At 42.6% G+C, this 19,851-nt stretch overlaps 1 protein-coding gene across 1 annotated transcript; it reads right to left on the bottom strand.

Moving 5' to 3' along the window:
• Nucleotides 1–8,007: 8,007 nt before the first annotated feature.
• Nucleotides 8,008–12,463, bottom strand: LOC106573353 (four-jointed box protein 1-like). Its single transcript, XM_014148329.3, has one exon. It carries the CDS (start codon nt 12,020–12,022, stop codon nt 10,739–10,741), a length of 1,284 nt encoding a protein of 427 aa, XP_014003804.1. The 5' UTR covers nt 12,023–12,463; the 3' UTR covers nt 8,008–10,738.
• Nucleotides 12,464–19,851: the final 7,388 nt, after the last annotated feature.

The raw sequence follows: 19,851 nt of genomic DNA, 5'->3' as shown, positions 1-19,851 counted from the left end.
TTGTTGGCAATCACAGAGGTCAGACGTTTCTTGTGGTTGGCCACCAGGTTTGCACACATCTCAGGAGGGATTTTGTCCCACTCCTCTTTGCAGATCTTCTCCAAGTCATTAAGGTTTGCATGGAGCCCCAGGCCGAGGGAGATTGACAGTTATTTTGTGTTTCTTCCATTTGCGAATAGTCGCATCAACTGTTGTCACCTTCTCACCAAGCTGCTTGGCGATGGTCTTGTAGCCCATTCCAGCCTTGTGTAGGTCTACAATCTTATCCCTGACATCCTTGGAGAGCTCTTTGGTCTTGGCCATGGTGGAGAGTTTGGAATCTGATTGATTGATTGCTTCTGTGGACAGATGATCTTTTATATAGGTAACAAACTGAGATTAGGAGCACTCCATTTAAGAGTGTGCTCCTAATCTCAGCTCGTTACCTGTATAAAAGACACCTTGTAGCCAGAAATCTTTCTGATTGAGAGGGAGTGAAATACTTATTTCCCTCATTAAAATGCAAATCAATTTATAACATTTTTGACATGCGTTTTGCTGGATTTTTTTGTTGTTCTTCTGTCTCTCACTGTTCAAATAAACCTACCATTAAAATTATAGACTGATCATTTCTTTGTCAGTGGGCAAACATACAAAATCAGCAGGGGATCAAATACTTTTGTCCCTCACTGTACTGACCAGGTGAACCCAGGTGAAAGCTATGATCCCTTATTATTTCACCTGTTAAATCCACTTCAATCAGTCTAGATGAAGGTGAGAAGAGAGGTTAAAGAAGGATTTTTAAGCCTGGAAACAATTGAGACATGGATTGTGCATGAGTGCCATTCAGAGGGTGAATGGGCAAGACAAAATATTGAAGTGCCTTTGAATGGGGTATGGTAGTAGGTGCCAGGCCCACTGGTTTGAGTGTGTCAGGAACTGCAATGCTGCTGGGTTTTTCACGCTCAACAGTTTCCCATGTGCATCAATGGTCCACCACAGAAAGGACATCCAGCCAACTTGAGACAACTGTGGGAAACATTGGAATCAACATGGGCCAGCATACATTTAAAATATAAATACCACACCCCATTCCATGAATTCAACTTGGACCTACCAGCACCATCACCCCCTTGGCACCGGACACCTACTTACTGTATCCCAAGGCGGTTCAACTTACAGTACCCTGTCCCTATGCTCAACTTACCTTATACCCGGGATAAGTTGTGCCAAGAGACCACTTTTTTGGGGGCAAGCTATGTTTTCAAAACTGTTGTGTTTGCATGAATTCTGATTATTTCCAGGAATACATAACATCCTGAAATATATGTAGATATCTTTGTTAGGAGGAATGCTATATTTCCCTTGACGTAGTGATGCTGAATATAAAAAAATGTCTCTCCCCTACGGCACGAAGCCCAATTTACATAGAAATGGCCAAATTACCAAGCACAGGCACTAGCAAATGGTGCCATCGTTCAAAGTGACTGGAAAAGAGTAACCACACATGCACCTCTAATACGCTAAAACCCGTGAGCTAACACTAACATTCAGAAAGGCCATGGTCAGCTATGGAAGGAAGACGGTGAAAGAACTGAATCAGAGATATGATGGTATTTTGTCATCAAGTGCCACATATTCCCTTCTCTGTATCGATTCTCTCAGTGCTTGGCGGTGATGTGGACAAAGCTCTGATGTCAAAGTCATGGCACACATAAACGCAAGTCCTCTCCAATCATACTCAATTGTCCCTGACATGAACGATTGCTATTTACTCTGAGTGCCATCCACATCCATGGTCTGACTATGGCTGATGTGGTTGTGTTTATGTATTTAGAATTCGTCAGGGATGAGGAGAGTCCAGGTTTGTAGTGTGGAGCTGTGGCTGCAGATGCGCTGCCTGCTGTATTTAGAAAGGTCACAGCCTCTCCGGTGTTACGCAAGCGGAACCATACTGTAGGTCCGTCCAGCTCATTTAGACTGGCCACATCTCCCATGCTGCCTCGCCTTGAACCATACGAATCCTAAACTCACACTGCACTGCATTAGCATAGAAATATCTTCATTAAGAACACATGGCCACAGCACAGCCCAGGTGGGTCTGAATGAGCCTCACTCGAAAGTCAAATTATAGATGATCTCTATGAATGCGATCAGTTATTCTTCCCCCTTTCAACAAACTGTCATTTCCAAAAGCGTACTAATTCACATTTACATAGAGATGAAGACTTATGCTAATGAGCCAAACTCGGTGTGCTTGAAACGGGCCTCCGTAGAGGCTGCAGCACGGAGGCTTCAACAAGCTTCACCCAGAAGGTTACACAAATCTGTCAGCCACGTCAATCAAGAGCCGTTGTGGGTTTTCTCTCAAAGAGAAGAAAAAGGAGAGAAAAGAAACAGGGAAATGCTGGAACAGCACCTAGTCCTGACATGGAGGAGCTAATGTCATGCTTGGCTAGCTCAGGGAAGCAGATAAACGGGACAGGATGTTAATACACAAGAGATTTGTAATTGCAAGACTTGCAAATGTGAAATTAATGCGTGGCCTTTCTCTAACTTTCTCTCTCTCTCTTTTAAGTGAGAGAAAGGAGTTTGTACACAAAGCCACCCAGCAATTGGAACCAGTGGTAATTTCAGAGAAAGCGAGAGAGAGAGAGAGAGAGAGAGAGAGAGAGAGAGAGAGAGAGGGAGAGAGAGAACAACAGCACATAAAGTAGAGAGAGCCTACAGAGGGGAACAGAAGATATTTATCTTTTATACACTACTTCCCACACATAGACAATAGTCCATTATAAAGCTCACTACCTGTCCAATTATAACCACTTAATGTATTGCCTATTATCCAAATAATGTATAATAGCCAAATGCTATTCAACTGTAAATGATTAGTCAAAGTAAAGGTCAGGATTTTCTGCAGGCTGTTTACTGTTTTGTCATTTCTCTGTAGCCTTGTACTACTGTCTGTAGGCCTGTGTATTAGACTTAATGTCATCAAAACAATGCATTATCCTGTAGCATATTACTTAACAAATAGACTTGAATCTGCATGTGAAAGGATGGATGTTTCATATGTAACATAGGCCCATTATCTCAGTGATATATAGCAGGGAATATGTCCAACAGTAATGTGTTTCTTCTTTACTGTACAATCTGCCATATAAAGTAAAAACACGGAAAACATTGGTTTAAAAACAGGATAGGTCCCATGTTATATGCCATGTGAGAAAATAACGTTTGACACATTTTCCATTATACATATCACCACCAAAATCAGTCCCTCTTGAATGCATATTTCCTATATAAGTTATTCTCATTAGATACAATCTTTTTTTCGAGAGACACTTGGTCCAGGACGATTGAATGAAAGAATGCTCTTGCATTAAATTGTAGGAGGATATAGCCTAGTAGTTTCAGCAATGATTGAATGAGATCATGCTGGGGTATAATGAGAGCAGCAGATCTGTGTGATGGAAGAGGAGAGGGCGGATGTAATCTTTTCCATAATCACAGAGTACAGCAGGCAGGCCAGGCAGTGAAAGGATGGACAGCAGCTGGAGAGATGTATGAGTGTTCCCCAGTGCATGATTTACTCTGACAGAGCCTGCACAAACCAATTCCCCCACTCCACTCCCCTCCACCATGCAACTTTCCCAGCCACCCCGCAGCCCCCGTGCCAGCCTGCGCCATCCCAGGTTCTGCTCTCCAGCCCCCTACTCCCTGCTCCTCAGTTATCTTTGTCCCTCGGCCTTGGCTGTGCTGCCCAGTCCCAATCGCAACCCTCCTCTAGACCACCAGTTCCCTAATATCTTTTACACTTCTCTAGCTCCCCAACCACTGGCCTCCGACGTGTCATCCCCTCAACCCCTATAGTAGCCCTGCCTTGATCTGTGCCCTTATTCCCTGTCCTCCATCCCAGTCGCCTACCTCTGGCACTGCAGTCCAAGCCCCTTGATGTCCTCCGGTCCTTTCTCTCTCCAGTACCCTAGCACATTCTCTCCTACCTCACAGTCTGAGTACCCCAGTCCCCTCTCCCTCCAGCCCCCCAGTCTGTGCTCTCCAGCCCCTCACGACTCCTGCGTCCACTCCCCTGCATTCAGTCAACTGTGACTGAGTGACTCTCCCCTCCCCTAGTATGCACCCAGTATTATAATGAAGTCACTCAATCAGGACAGGAAGCACCCTGCACTGCACAGCCACGAAGGAATGCCAGTTATGGCCATCCACTGGCCCACGCTGTGCACATGACCACCTTTTTAAAGCTGAGCCCGGCTGGATAGTCCCGTGGAATCTGGCAACTCAGGTCCAGTTGTTGCCCTGTGTTGTTTTGTTGATTTTTGTGAAGGCTATTTACACTCAGTTGACATTCACAACTGTATCTTTATTGAAGCTAATAGAAAGCAATGTTCTTTATTTAAGAACTTGCTTTGTGTACTAAGTGAATATAAAATAGTTTCTACTCTAATTACATATCAAAGCAATGAGTATCATAGTTTTTTATTTTCTAAAGACAACCTGACCTGTTGAAAACAAAGAACATTATCTGAACTAGTGCCCTTGAACCAATAGATCATCAAAGAAATAAGTGAAAACCTCACCGCCGACAGCTGAGCTTAAATACACAGCTGCCTGTCTCCCCGCTCGCAGGAATCTGGGCTGTGTGTGTGGAGATCCACCCTGGCCTCCTCAGGAATGTCTACAATGTAGGAGCCTCTGGATTGCAGACCATAGAGAGAGGATCTGTGTTTTTACCTATAGGGTCTGTAGGTTCAGACCCCATCCAGATACAACCCTAGCACCTATCCCCAAGGCACTTCATGTAGATCTGAAAATATTAGATATAGGTAGGTATAAGAAGCTTGCCCTCTGGTAGGTTAGGATTAATTGTTGTCATATTGCTTATGGAAGCTACCAATCCAATACTTTGAAATCCAAGTGTAGGAGGTAGGGGCTAAGGGTTGTTTTTGGACGGAGCCTCAGGCCTGCAGAGAGCCTCTGCCTGCTTACATAGTACATAGCTGCCTGTAGCTGCCTGCCTCCCTGGCCACCCTCTGACATTGAAAACAAACAGAGCATGAATAAGCCCAGAGGACGGCCATAGAAGCCTGGCCCCTACACCCTGCATGGCTAACTAGCTCACACGTCCAGATGGACTAAATAAAAACCACTGCCCTTAGCAGTGGCCAATGAGGAGTTGCCATAAGGAGGCCATGTCAAATAAGGGGGCTTAGAGAGTTTACTGCCTCAGGGTGGACAGTGGGAGGGTGGTGGGATGGATGGGAGGGGGCGGTACATTTTGTGAGGTTTGTGGCCAGTCGACACAAGCCAGACAGAGAGTAAGAGGGTGAACACCTGCAATCTGTTAGGAGCGGTTGTGACTAAAGGCTTTGATATCCGCCGGTAGCGTAATCAGAAGTAACATGAGCTCCAGTAAAAAACAAGAGGGGTTTCTTGTGCAAAGAAAATACATAAAACAACTACTTAAGAAAATAAAAATGTTGTTTTCCATTTAGCTAACCACTGTAGACAGATGCTATAGGCAGGAATGTGGTTGGAGAAAGGGAGAGGGGGATAGAGGGATGGAGGGAGGGGTGCGAGTCTGGTTAAGGCATACAGACCTAGGCTTAGCATCCCTGGTGTCTGTGGCCCGCCGTCGTAAATCTCTTGGAGGGTTGGCCCTCGACAGATGTGCCTTAAAGCAAGACGCCCAGCTGCAAACATAGCCCTAACCCCCCTTTCTCCCTTTTACCATTCTGCCTCCCCCTCCCCAGACCACTTAGAAAATGACCTGCTTTCCCCCTCCACAGCAGTCAGTGCACGTATTGATCCCCAAGTCCCTATTACAGGACCTACAAGCAGGCAGAAAGGCAGAAACCAGGCAGGCAGCTAGCCCTACTAAAGCCTCCAGCTCCACCTGCTCAAACTCCAGCCGAGTCTTAGGCTGCTAATCGCTCCCTGAGAAACACAGATAGATGACACTGGCACGCGTAGTGGACACCACAGAGTTGTGTCCTCATAGAAGTCATGATAAGACACCTCATAGTGCCTAAACCCCTCTCATTGTTAAAGTGAGGCTCTTTCCTCTGGCCCCCTTCCCTTCCCTCCCCAACCTCACTTCTGCCTGGAACAGGATTAAGTGTACTGGAGCGCCCTGCAGCTAGCTATCAACAAAAGGTGTAAAATGAACCAGATGAGATGAGGGATAGAGGGAGGGGATGGAGGGACAGCAGGATGGAGGAAGGGCTGGAAACCATTAGGCCTTCAAATGTTTATCACTGACATCCCTACAATGTGCCTCCAGCAGGTCTGGAAACAGGAGATCACAGGCACCGGAAAGGTCGCTGTGGAACTAATGAGAAAGAGACTTTATTTAGTTTGTGAAATCAAATAAATGCTGTGCTTCCAAGATGTGACAGTTAATATAACTATAAGAAAAAGGGGCCTTAGGTTAGCAGATGGATTTGGCTCGATGCCTTGACTTTGTCTGACAATACAATTAACTATTCAGATAAGTTAATGAGAAGAAGGCTATTTAATTGTCAAATAAATGCTGTAACTCCATGATGTAACGGTCTAGGGAACAATAACAAAAAGACCTCAGGGAAAGAAATGGGTTGTGAACAGTGTGGACAAATGCTTTGTCATACATTAAAATTAAAAATGTAAAGGTCCAAACAAAAATAGCTTCTTAGCAAAAAGCAATTTCTCAAGCAAAAATGTTGTTCTGACTGTCTGGGAGTGGTCTGAACGTGGAGGGGAAAACTGAAAACTAGCTCTTATTGGCAGAGAGGTTTGGAACTCTCTTTCTTATTGGTCTATTAACTAATTTACTGCCTGGTGATGTCACCCGGCAGGCTAAAACTCCATCCCACCAGGATGAAATTTCAGGTTGTCTTACACTAAAATGGCATATAATAATTTTCACAATTTCACAGCATTATTCCAACCTCATAGTGTGGACATATATATAAAATAGAAAAATCACATTTTTGACTACACTGGGCCTTTAACAACCCTTTTAATAACTTTTACATGAGGCTGAACTCAAATTGTGAAGTCAGGACTATTATTAGTTTTGTTGCAAAGTAATAGATTTACCATCAATAACTGAACTGTTACATTAGCATCACCAACACAAACCATTGATATTTGTACATGATGTTATGATATGGTAAGATAGTTACAATAAGCTTATGACACATTTACAGTGCATTTGGGAAGTATTCAGACCACTTGACTTTTTCCACATTATTTGTTACATTACAGCCTAACTGCTAAAATGTCTAAAAACCTGTTTTCGCATTGTCATTATGGGGTATCGTGTGTAGATTGATGAGGATTTTTTTTTTTAAATCCATTTTAGAAAAAGGCTGTAACGTAACAATGAAATGTCCCAGATTGTGCCTTTAAGAAGAGCTTGGATATGGGGCAGGGGGTTAGAGATTTGATTTAGGCCCTGCCTGATATAGAGAGAGAGAATGACAGAGACCCTGTCTCTTCAATCCCTCCCTCTCCCGCTAATGTGGCCTACAGAGTGTTCAATTTACAGGTTTCCCTTTCTTTAACAGTTTTTGTAGAAGTGTGAGAGTTATGCAGAGTGTAAACTCAAGCTACAAATGTATCTTTCTACAGGAAATGGTCCCTACTTTCCCCTCTCTTGTGTTTGGTTAATGTGAGAGTGTTCTCAGTAGACAGGAGGGCGAGCTGAGCCCTGTAATTGTCTCAGACAGTGGCTGTGTCCAAATACCCATATTAGTGTGAGAGAGAGAGAGAGAGAGAGAGAGAGAGAGAGAGAGAGAGAGAGAGAGAGAGAGAGAGAGAGAGAGAGAGAGAGAGAGAGAGAGAGAGACTCTGAGTCCCAGGGTAACAGGCTCTGAGGGCACTGCATTTCAACAGCACAATGGGTACACTGTAGTGGACAGGGATGGGACAAAGCCCTTTATATTAAAACCTGAGGACTGAACACACAGAACAGGCAAATATTGGACCTGCCATTGTACTCCGCTAAAGAAGGGTTGAATACCAAACATGTGGTCTGACACTTGAAATTACAATATATTTAGCAAAAAAGACAGGAAGATTGGAATGTTACAATGCACATTGAATTGGTGAAAGTGGATTGCAATTGTGAATGTCAAAAACAGGTTAACATATACAGTATTCACAGTGTAGCATGTACAACAAATATGACTGGGTCATGACATTAAGCAGTGGTGTAGTGGTTCTTGGAAAAGTGGGTATACTCTAATTTTGCACAAAAAAAAATCCAAAACGGCCTACCCAACGAAGGAAAGGCGCCCTGTGTGAAAAATGCTAGGTTTCCCTATAGTTTTTTCAGGTTCTCACTATCAAAATCTAACGTTTTTAATAGAAAATCTACAAAAATTGGATGTTCTAAGTCCACAACAATGCTTAAAGCTGTAATATGTAACTATTTGGGCGACCCAAACAAATTCACATAGAAATGTGAGTTATAGATCTGTCATTCTCATTGAAAGCAAGTCTAAGAGGCAGTAGATCTGTTCTATGTGCGCTATATCTATGCATCCTGTTCTTATGTTTTATTTTTGCATCTTTTACTTTTGTACCCCAGGTTCAAACAGCTGAAAATGTTTGCTTATGGAAAATATATTTCTTAGGTTTAGATGGTACACTGATTATTTATACTATACTTGCTTGTTTTGTCACATTAACCAAAATTAGGGAACTATTAGAATTTTAGCAACCAAGAAATGGCAGAGTGGTTTCTGCATAGTGCAACTTTAAACCACATCAGGAGACCATTTTTGAGGCCTGTGTAAAATCAGTCAAAATATTTTGGGGAGTTTTTTTGTTGTTGCAGTCAACATTTAATTGGGAAGTTTTTTGGGGAAAGCCTTAAAAATGTTCATTCAAATAGCACTGAATTATGAAATCGCAAAGATTCAACAAAGACTTTTTCAATAAGTTTAAATATCTTCCAACCCTACCGGCTACTGATGCCATTCATTTCTATGAGCTTCTCCCTGCGACAATCATGAGAGCTGCGCACTTTGACTGCCTGATATTCAGCTGAAACTATACTGAACAAAAATATAAACGCAACATGCAACAATTTCAAAGACTTTTACCAAGTTACTGTTCAATTGAGGAAATCAGTCAACTGAAATAAATTCATTAGGCCCTAATCTATGGATTTCACATCTGGGAATACAGATATGCATCTGTTGGTCACAGATACCTAAAACAAAGTGGTATTTCTGTGCATTCAAATTGCCATCGATAAAATGCAATTGTGTTTGTTGTCTGTAGCCTGCCCATACCATAACCCCACCACCAACACCATGGGGCACTAGGCTCACAACATTGACATCAGCAAACTGCAAGTCCACACAACGCCTTACATGTGGTCTGCGGTTGTGAGGCCGGTTCGACCTACTGCCAAATTCCCTAAAATGATGTTGGAAGTGGCTTATGGTAGAGAAATTAACATTAAATTCTCTGGCAACAGTTTTGGTGGACATTCCTGTAGTCAGCATGCCAATTTCACGCTCCCTCAAAACTTGAGACATCTTTGGAATTGTGTTGTGTGACAAAACTGCACATTTTAGAGTGGCTTTTTAATGAGGCCATGTGTAATGATGATGCTGTTTAATCAGCTTCTTGATATGCCACACCTGTCAGGTGGATGGATTATCTTGGCAAAAGGAGAAATGTTCACAAACAGGGATGTAAACAAATTTGTGCACAACAAATGTTATGCGTATGGAACATTTCTGGGATCTTCTATTTCAGCTTATGAAACATGGGACCAACACTTCACATGTTGCATTTATATTCTTGTTCAGTGTAGCTATGTGTGCGGTGCGCATGTGCATATATTTCACATGCTTTATTACAATTGTGTAGGCTACTTTGTGAATAAAGTATCTATTGTACTACATAATTTATATGGCATATACCTTCACTATACTACTTTGTTACGCATCAGTGGGGATTAAGTAGTGAGTATAAGCAATGCCCACGGGGGAAAAGTGGGTAAATGGCGTATATCTGCTACCTGCATATATCCCCCACTACACCACTGACAATAAGGCAGAAGATACAATCACAAGACAACCAAATACATGAAAGTGTTTGCAATGACAATTGATTGTACAGTAGGCCAGAGCTTCTATAAAAGGAGTGAGACAGGTGACAAAGTCTACATTATACATTTTTGTGGCAACAAATACAAAACTTTTTAGGAGTAACCTATTAAGGCCTGGCTCTCATTATCAAGCAGTCCAGTTTCTTATGGAGATTATTGAACACAATGCACCTTGTGCATACAGATGATATGAAGTGATTATCCATTATCCCCCTTACACCACAATAGTTTGTTCCTATTAATAAACACAAATGTGTAGCCTATCAAACTCCTGAGGTTGAAGGCTGACCATTCAACCTAAATAGCTACAAAGATGCATTGGCTCCTAAATAGCTACAAAGATGCATTGGCTCATATCACATTATTCCTGCAGCTATGTTTTGAGGCTGGCTGAAAATAAATTATGACCCATCCTGCACGAAGCCAAAAATCAACGTCAATGTTTATATTTATGCAGACATATAAAGTAGGCAAAACGTTGTTTTCACAAGAGGTAGTTCATCAATATATTTAAAAAACTGTTTCAACTGACGCGCATTAATCTAGTACAGGTGTGTGGTTACTGATTTGCAGCACACGTCATTCTGTGGAGCAGATGCCAGATACAGAACCTCTAAATGAGAGGAATCAAAACTAAACGCCCAGCTGGTGGTACTTCACCTTGCAATGCAATATGTGTTTGTATAATCTGTTTATTCGACTCTGTAGTACTCCCGCATGTTCATCAGAGAGAAACCCTAATTCCGGAGACAAAGGTTCGCTGTCTCTGTATAGCTCGAGCAGCCGAGTCCTGGTGTCCCTGCGCCGGTGCAGTTCTATAACACGCTGTACTGTCCTCTTTCTGAACACACACACTGAGTCTAAGACGGTGCTGTGGTACTTCTCCCACATATCCAGTACCCGGTAACCGTGCACAAGCCCTGCCTCGTTGTCGATGAAAACCAGGTCGCCGCGGGGTGTTCTGAGCAGGTTGTTGGTCTCCCTCTCCATCACGCGCGAGTCCCACTGCAGGCTAAAGAGGTTGCTAACGAGCCTGTCGAAGTTAGCAGACAGGTAGTCCAATATTATCAGGTCCGTCCACTGCATTAGCTCGAGCAGCTCCGCCGTCGTCTTGTTCCCCAGCTCCCCCCGTAGAGGACGCAGCCCCTTGCTCTCTTGGCGCAGCGGCGCAGGTATAATTACCCCTGTCAGGTTGGCGACCCACTGGGTGAGTGAGACCACGGCCCGCTCACTCCACTGTAAACCTCCTATTCTTCTTCTCACAGAAGCCCATTGTTCACTGTCAACGTTCAACTGGGCGAGGATGAGAGGCGGCAGATTTGTAATACCCAGCAAACTAGCCAGGTAATAAGTCAAAGTTTCCCCCTGCACCTGGTCCGCGTTTATTCCATAACGCACGCATGCTTTGGATCGGTCCGAAAAAGTGGCAAGTTGATTGGATATTCTACCACAGCCCGGCTCCAGTCTGACAATCCGGTGTCCCCGGGCTCTCCCTCTCCATGCCCGGGCATGTTCCTCACTGAAGCTGACGGGAAACTTATCCTCAAGCCATTCACTCCAAAAAATCCCCTCAACCGGAGAGCCCAATTTGGCCGGGACCCCCCTCTGTGCTGACCCCTTGTTATCTACATTCATATGGTAATCTCTGATTCCTAAAGAGCCAGTTTGATCCGCAACACCAGTGAGATTGTGGGCATCCAGGATGCCCCCCAAATGCAGTCTCTGTGCTACTGGAACGGCGAGCAAAGCCCGGAAAGTTTTAGCAGAGAGGTCCGGGGATGGCCCAATGTGAGCGGACCCCCTACTCGTTAACTGTAGTCCCGTGTTGTCTCTCTCCAATCTGCTCCAGACGTAGAATACACTGGCACAAGTGCAGAGCAAGAGAAGTGCAAGTAAATTCGCCGATACAGCCCTCATGGTTACTGAAAGCCGCCCTTCCCTTTGTTGCGACGAGATGACTAGCACATCCCCGACGGCTTCAGCTTCAATTATGAACGAGTGTTTGGAATAAGAACTAGGTAGGCTAATCCAAGTGTTGTGAAACCACACCTAGCCTGAGTGCGATGCCTAGCACAGGCGCTGCGTCCCGTGCCCAGTTCACGGGCGGAGTTGGACTGTTTGGATCAAGGAACCGCCCGTTAATAATCAACGAGGTTCGCATCTCTGTTCCCGTTGGGTGAACTAAAATCCTTCTCCGTCGATAGGATATGAGTCATGACGCAGTCTTTTATTTAACGGATCATCTTTTTTTTCAGCGTCTCTCGTTCCGGACAGCAAAGTGCTTTTTCTCTCCGCGTCTCCATCTCTCCGATCTCCACTGGGTGCTGGTTGAGTTTGATTTGTGTAGCTTCTGCTCCACAGAGACGGGGGGGTGGGGGGCACGTGACTCGGGCTGCGAGCTGGGTAGGCTTATCGTCGGAAGTGGTGGGTCATATGGAAGCGTACTTTGGAGAGCTACACATCCAGAGCAAGTGCACGCAACGGCGACTCGCGGGGCTACCTTAAGGTGCACGGTTCTATCTGAATCAAACCGGCACTTTATTCCATTTTTTCAGTTTTGTAAAAAATACATTTTTACACCATTGGACTATATATTTTGATTTGTTTAACACTTGTTGGCTTACTAGATGATTCCATATGTGTTATTTCATAGTTTTGATGTCTTCACTATTATTCTACAATGTAAAAACAAAAGTAAAATGAAGAAAAACCCTTGAATGAGTAGGTGTGTTCAAACTTTTGACTGGTACTGTATATATATATAGTACCAGTCAAAAGGGTTCAAAAAATGGTTCAATCGCATGCATCATATATGGAACCCTCAAAATGGTTCCATATAGAACCCTACATGGTGTAATAAATTCATTATTAAATAGCAAGATTTTTTTGTGCTAAGAATATAATTTTATAAATAAATAAATATATGATGTTCAAAATACCTGCATGGTTTTAGATTTTGTAATTATATGCAAACATAGTTTGGAAATATGCACTGGTGGCCAGGGAGGCATCTCTTTGTTTGAATGATAGCCCATGTCAACTCTGGCTGACTTTTTACAATACAACTTGGTCCATTAGTTACAGTGCATGACAAAAATGTGTCTTCTGCTCCATTCTCAGTTATCAGCAGCAGCCAAAAGAGAGATCCTCTGCCTCGGATGGTTCTGGTAACTGCCAGACTGAGCAAAACATAGTCTTACAAGTAATGTAATGATTAACTAGGCTATTGAATCACCAATACTTATTATACATAATGTATTACAGTATAAATAATTTATACATACCTCTGTCAGCAACAGTCTTCAAATGGCTTCATGAAACATAGTCCCCTCAATTGACTCCACACTGAAATACTGAAATAAAAGTAATAATTAGCTAATTACCAATGTCAGGCTAGGTCTGTAGCTCTGTTTGGTATATCCCATAATAACACATCATGTTTATTTGAAAGAGTTAGCTGGCTAGCTTGTAAAGTAGAGAAATCAAAGTAGCCTAGCTATTTCTGTTTAGCTAGCTAAGTCCACCCATTTTGCCATCATTGAGTTGAAGGGAGACACCCATTCTATTAATTATTATTTATTTTGTTTCAACTTTATTTATCTATCCTATCCACCTAATTTTTTTACATTACTATGGGCACATCCAAACAATTGAAGTGATGGATTCGACTTAACTTTGCTTCCCTCCTGCAGCGTGCCGATGGCAAATGCCAGAGGGAATTATTTGAAGGAGTCAATTTATAGAGTATAAAAGTAAAGTAAAGATACATGTAAAGACATTTTATGAGCCCAAGCCCATCAAAGCTGAAATGATTGTGCCATTATCTTATTATTATTTATATTTTTTACCAATACATTAATACATTAAGCACAACAGAAAAACTTAAAAGCACATATATGTAGCTATGCTCTCTTTTGTAAGTCAATGAAACAAGCTCCAATAAGCAACTTTGTTTGAGTGTGGACTGTATTACTGTATTGTATTATGCTGTATTATATGGACTGCAATTACACACCTCTTTCAAACCATGAACCTGGGAGAGAACATGTGATGCTGGTACAGGACATGCAGCCTACAAAGTTACAATTATAGGCTAGCGAATTTGATTTAAATGTTGAAATATAATAGGCCATTACAAAGCTTGTGTCCCACTTTGCCAGGTGTCCCACTTAACCAATACTCACCCTAAATGAAATGTTTCGTTGTCTTGATCTTCATCATTGTAACGACATGCTCGAATAATATAGGACTAGAAACAGATGCAGATGGCTTAATTTTCTCTTCAGGAAGATTGAATAAACAAATAACTGCTACAGCCTACCGCCTTCCTGCATTCTCTCTTCTTTCAAACTCCCCGGCCAGTGGCTGGGAGTTCTATTCGCTGCTGTATTTAACCTTCAGCAAACAAAAGCTTGCATCACTCTTCCAATAGTCAGTCTATTAGTATAAGAAATACAAAAATATATATTCTTCCACAAACTATTCTAGTCTAGCTTTTCCTGGGACTCCAAGAGCTAAGGAGGGTTTTTTAAGGAAAGAGATCAGCAGAGCTCATGGTGCGTATTGCACAAGAGACAGAGGCTATAAATTAGAAGGTTATTTCTAGCTGATTATTCTTTAGCTAAATATAAGGCTAATAACTTAACCCTTGTGTAGTGTTAACATTCTGTATACTCCCCTTGTCCTAAGGGTAAAAAAAAGACCCACCTTCACTAAACCCCTAAAATAAAGCAGCTTAATTGAATTTTAAACCCCAAATCTATTTTGAATAAACAAACAACCTGTCATTCATCCCAAACGTTGTGAATATCTGTGTTTTCCCTCATCACAATGCAGAAAGACTGCATTTAATCAGTGGACACCACTCGTTTTTATTACAACACACCTGTCATAATTGTTTTCTTTACTAAAGTAGAGGTTTATTATTATTATAGCTAAAGGTACTGCATAGGTGTAAACATACAATTTATAGCAAGAGATAGCACTTGTATAACCTAAGAAAGTAGCAGAAATGTGCAGAAAGTAGTTTTGAATGCATTTTATTGAAGGGAAACAATAACAGTCTTGAAACTTTTTGGCAACATAATGATATATTCTTATATACTGTACAATGAGGAATTCAACTCCAAAATACTAGTCTTCTCCCATTTTTTTAACCACTGCCCCCACCCACAAGGTGTATAAACAACAACAATAAATAAGAATAAAATAAGATAATAAGACAAAAATGTGAAGAACATAAATAAATCAACTCTAATTAGCACGTCGGACAGTATGCAAGTGTGTGTGCACGGACTTTGCAGATGTATTTCTCACATGTGCAGCACATAGTATTTGTTTTACAGTCCTTCTTTGGGGGGCAGAATTGGCATCTCCTCCTCTTGCCTGCCCCAGCTGCAGCCTCAGGTGGATCAGGACAAGATTCAGCCCCCTGAACAGCTTCCACAAGCACTGCAGAGGCTGCTGTGCAGGGGAGGTGCTCCCTTCTTTGAATGTGTGGGGTTACAAGTGCCTTTCCCAGCTGCTCCAGGAACACCCTCCTCTTGTTCTGCTTATCAGGCATCCAGGTAGGATTGATCTTGTTCCATATCACGAAGGCATTGTATGAGGACACATCAATGATGTTATGGAAGATGACCAGGGGCCAGCAGGCAGTTATCCTCCTGCAGCTGTAAGTTCCAATCACCTTGTCCAGGTTGTCCACACCTCCTTTGTTGTGGTTGTAGTCCAGGATGATGGCTGGCTTCCTGTCCTCACTATCAATGATCTCAGCCGTTTTGTGCAGTGTGCTCAGGAGGACCACATTCTTGATCCTCTTTGGGGGGTAAGATACCGGAGTGGTGGTGGGGGTGAAGGCAAACTTTGATGAGAAGGCCTCTCTCCCCCTTGTTGTGAGGAGTACAGGGGGAGCTCCGGCTTGTTCTTTCTAACTGTTCCAACCATGGTGACCTTCCTCTTCAGGAGCTGCTGGCTGAGTTCAATCAGTAGCATACATAATCTCAATGTCTCATTGATTGTGTGTGTGTGTGTGTGGTTTTTGTGGTGTGTAAATTATTTTATAACTGCCTGATCAAAAATGACCCTAAGACAATCTTTGTACCCTGGTGGTGTACATCTTTCATGGAAATATGACCAAAGGCGATGTTTCACTTTTTCTAATGTTGGGGTCAACCTAGGAAAAGTCATCTAATTTCAAGTTGAAAAAATATAATTTAGGAGGTTTTCTCTGCTGTTAAACATAGTGGCGGGTCATTTTTGACCCTTAAGACAACACAAGGGTTAATTGAATTTATTACCTGAAATTATTACCTGAAAGAGGTAGGCAAGGATATATACACTACATTACCAAAAGTATTTGGACATCTGCTTGTGGAACACCTCATTCCAAAGTAATGGGCACTGATATGGAGCTTGCCCCCCCTTGCGACTATAACTGCCTCCAATCTTCTGGGAAGACTTTCCAATAGCTGTTGGAACATTGCAGCGGGGACTTCGATTCAGCCACAAAAGCATTAGTGAGGTCGTGCATTGATAATGGGCGATGAGGCCGAGCTTTACACCACTCCAGCCGATGCTTGTCATTATGCATGGTGATCTTAAGTGAGCTTGAGTGCGGCTGCTCGGCCATGGAAACCCATTTCATGAAGCTCCCGACAAGCAGTTCTTGTGCTGACGTTGCTTCCAGAGACAGCTTGGAGTGTTGCGACCGAGAACAGACTATTTTTTTATTGCTACATGCTTCAACACTCGATGGTCCAGTTCTGTGAGCTTGTGTGGCCTACCACTTCCTGGCTGAGCCGTTGCTGCTCCGGTACATCACCACTTCACAATAATAGCACTTACAGTTGACTGGGCAACTATAGCATTTGACAAACTGACTTGTTGGAAAGGTGGCATCCTATGATGATGCCATTTTGAAAGTCACTGAGCTCCTCAGTAAGGCCATTCTGCTGACAATGTTTGTCTATGGAGAATGCATGCCTGTATGCTCAATTTTATACACTTGTCAGCAACGGGTGTATGAAGGGGTGTTCACTGTTCACATACTTTGGTGTGTGTGTATGTATATATATATATATATATATATATATATATACACAGTGGGCTCCAAAATTATTGGCACCCCTGACTGGTAATGCACAAACAATACTTTAATACTTTAATAATATAAACAATATAATTATAGCGATAAACTCAAAATACCAACATGTGAGAAATGCTGTACTTTATTAATGTTTCAATGAAACCCACCAAAATCATACTATTATTTAATACAAAATACATTTCACCAAAATCAAGGTTTCATAATTATTGGCACTCCTCATTTAGCACTTAGTGCCACCACCTCTGGCAAGGATAACAGCATGGAGTCTTTTCCTGTAATGTTTGACAAGGTTAAGGAACACATTTGGAGGGATTTTGGACCGTTCCTCTATGCAGATCCTTTGAAGATCCTTCACATTCTTGGGTTTGCGCTTATCAACTGCCCTCTTCAACTCAGCACACAGGTTTTCGATTGGATTGAGGTCCGGCGACTGAGATGGCCATGGCAGAACATTGATTTTGTTGTCACAGGACCATTTCTGTGTGGATCTTGAGGTATGTTTGGGTCATTGTCTTGTTGGAAAGTCCACATACGGCCAAGTCCCAGACTTCTGGCAGAGGCAACCAGATTGTTAGCCAAAATTGCCTGGTACTTGGTGGAATTCATTATCCACTTAACCAGTGCCTCTGGATCTCTGGAATTAAAACAGTCCCAAAACATCACTGACCCACCACCATATTTCACCGTGGGTATGAGGTGCCTCTCCTTGTATGCATCTCTGTTTCGATGCCAAACATGCCGATGCTGTATCTGACCAAAACGTTCAATTTTGGTCTCATCTGACCAGAGCACCTTCTTCCAATCATAATTTAAATGACGTTTGGCAAACTCCAAGCGCTTGCATCTGTGTTTTGGGGTCAGAAAGGGCTTTCTTCTGGCAACCCTTCCAAAGAGCCTGTGGTTGTGGAGGTGGCGTCTGATGGTGATTTTTGAAACCTGGTGACCCCAAGACACCACCAAGGCCTGCAATTCTTTCACAGTGATTCTTGGGGATTTTGTTGCTTCTCCCACGATCCTCCTCCTTATCCTGGGGGGCAAAATGCATTTGCGTCCTCTACCTGTGAGGTTTTCAACTGTTCCATATCTTTTGAATTGTTTAATAATTGCCCTGACAGTGCTCAGTGGTATATTCAATTGTTTGTGGATCTTCTTGTAGCCATTACCAGATTTATGAAGGTTCTACGACCATCTGTCCCTTTTGAACTGACAGTTATTTTCTTTTCTTCATGGTGTTGGATGACAAAGGGATATTGCATTCCTGTTACCTCATTTTTATACCCTAGTGAAAAAGGAAGTGATGTAATGGCTCAATATAGTTCCTTAACACTTAGATAAACTTAAATAAGTGGAATTTAATTCCTGGTTTAATGTTGGTAGATGTTATTTACAATAATATTTAATGGTGCAACAAAACAAAAAATCTACTGACAAATAAAATCAATCAAACCATCAAAACTGTGCAGCGGCAATTTGCCAAGCCAATCCTTCAATACTCTGTCAGCCTAAAGTAGGGAGGGATGTGTTTTCTGTTTGTTGAGATTGTCATAGTCTGTTTATTTTGGTGTTGAAAACTCAAACCATGATATTGAGGTGCCTGAAGTCGGTATGTTATGTTTATTGGTTGTGTGTTGCATTGGCACAGAAACCTGTTGATGAAACATTTGTTGCGTATATTTTACGTAATTATAAATATTGCATCAAAATGTTGAAAATCTGATTCCCCCTAGCTGATCAGTGGTCGGCGAACCCTCAACCTTCTGTGGTTGGTGAACCCTCAACCTTCTGGCCTGTAGCCCTGTGTGGCATTGACTGTGCCACAAAAGCATGCTGGTGGCAAAGTTGATATCCAAGAGTTTGGGGAAGACCCTTTCTTGTTTCAGCATGACAATGCCCCCATGCACAAAGAGGTCCATACAGAAATGGTTTGTCGAGATCAGTGTGGAAGAACTTGACTGGCCTGCACAGAGGACTGACCTCAATCTTTTGTTATTTAACTAGGCAAGTCAGTTAAGAACAAATTCTTCTTTACAATGACAGCCTAGGAACAGCCTTGTTCAGGGGCAGAACAAGAGGTTTTTACCTTGTCAGCTCGGAGATTCGATCTAGCAACCTTTCAATTACTGGCTCAACGCTCTAACCACTAGGCTATCTGCCACCCCAATCTCATCGAACATCTTTGGGATGAATTGGAACACTGACTGCAAGCCAGGCCTAATCGCCCAACATCAGTGCCCGATCTCGCTAATGCTCTTGTGGCTGAATGGAAGCAAGTCCCTGCAGAAATGTTCCAACATCTAGTGGAAAGCCTTCCCAGAAGAGTGGAGGCTGTTATAGCAGCGAAGGGGGGGACCAACTCCATATCAATGCCTATTGATTTTAGAATGAGATGTTCGACGAGCAGGAGTCCACATACTTTTGGTCATATAGTGTAATTGCATCTAGCCTGCCTGATTGGGCAACCATTTTGATCAGTTATATTTTTTTTCTCAGCACTTTTGCCCACAAGGTCCAGGCACATTACCAGGCCAGTAATATGCAATGACCTATATAAACCCTGGATTGTTGATACTATGTATTGGCCATTGAGAAGCTTTGAAGCAACAATTCGGCGATATTGGCACTCCCTAGTAGAAGCAGTCCT

Source organism: Salmo salar, chromosome 16 (assembly GCF_965601325.2).
Source record: "Salmo salar chromosome 16, fSalSal1, whole genome shotgun sequence".
In the NCBI taxonomy this organism is placed as follows: domain Eukaryota; kingdom Metazoa; phylum Chordata; class Actinopteri; order Salmoniformes; family Salmonidae; genus Salmo; species Salmo salar.
This window is presented reverse-complemented; position numbering and strand designations above follow the sequence as displayed.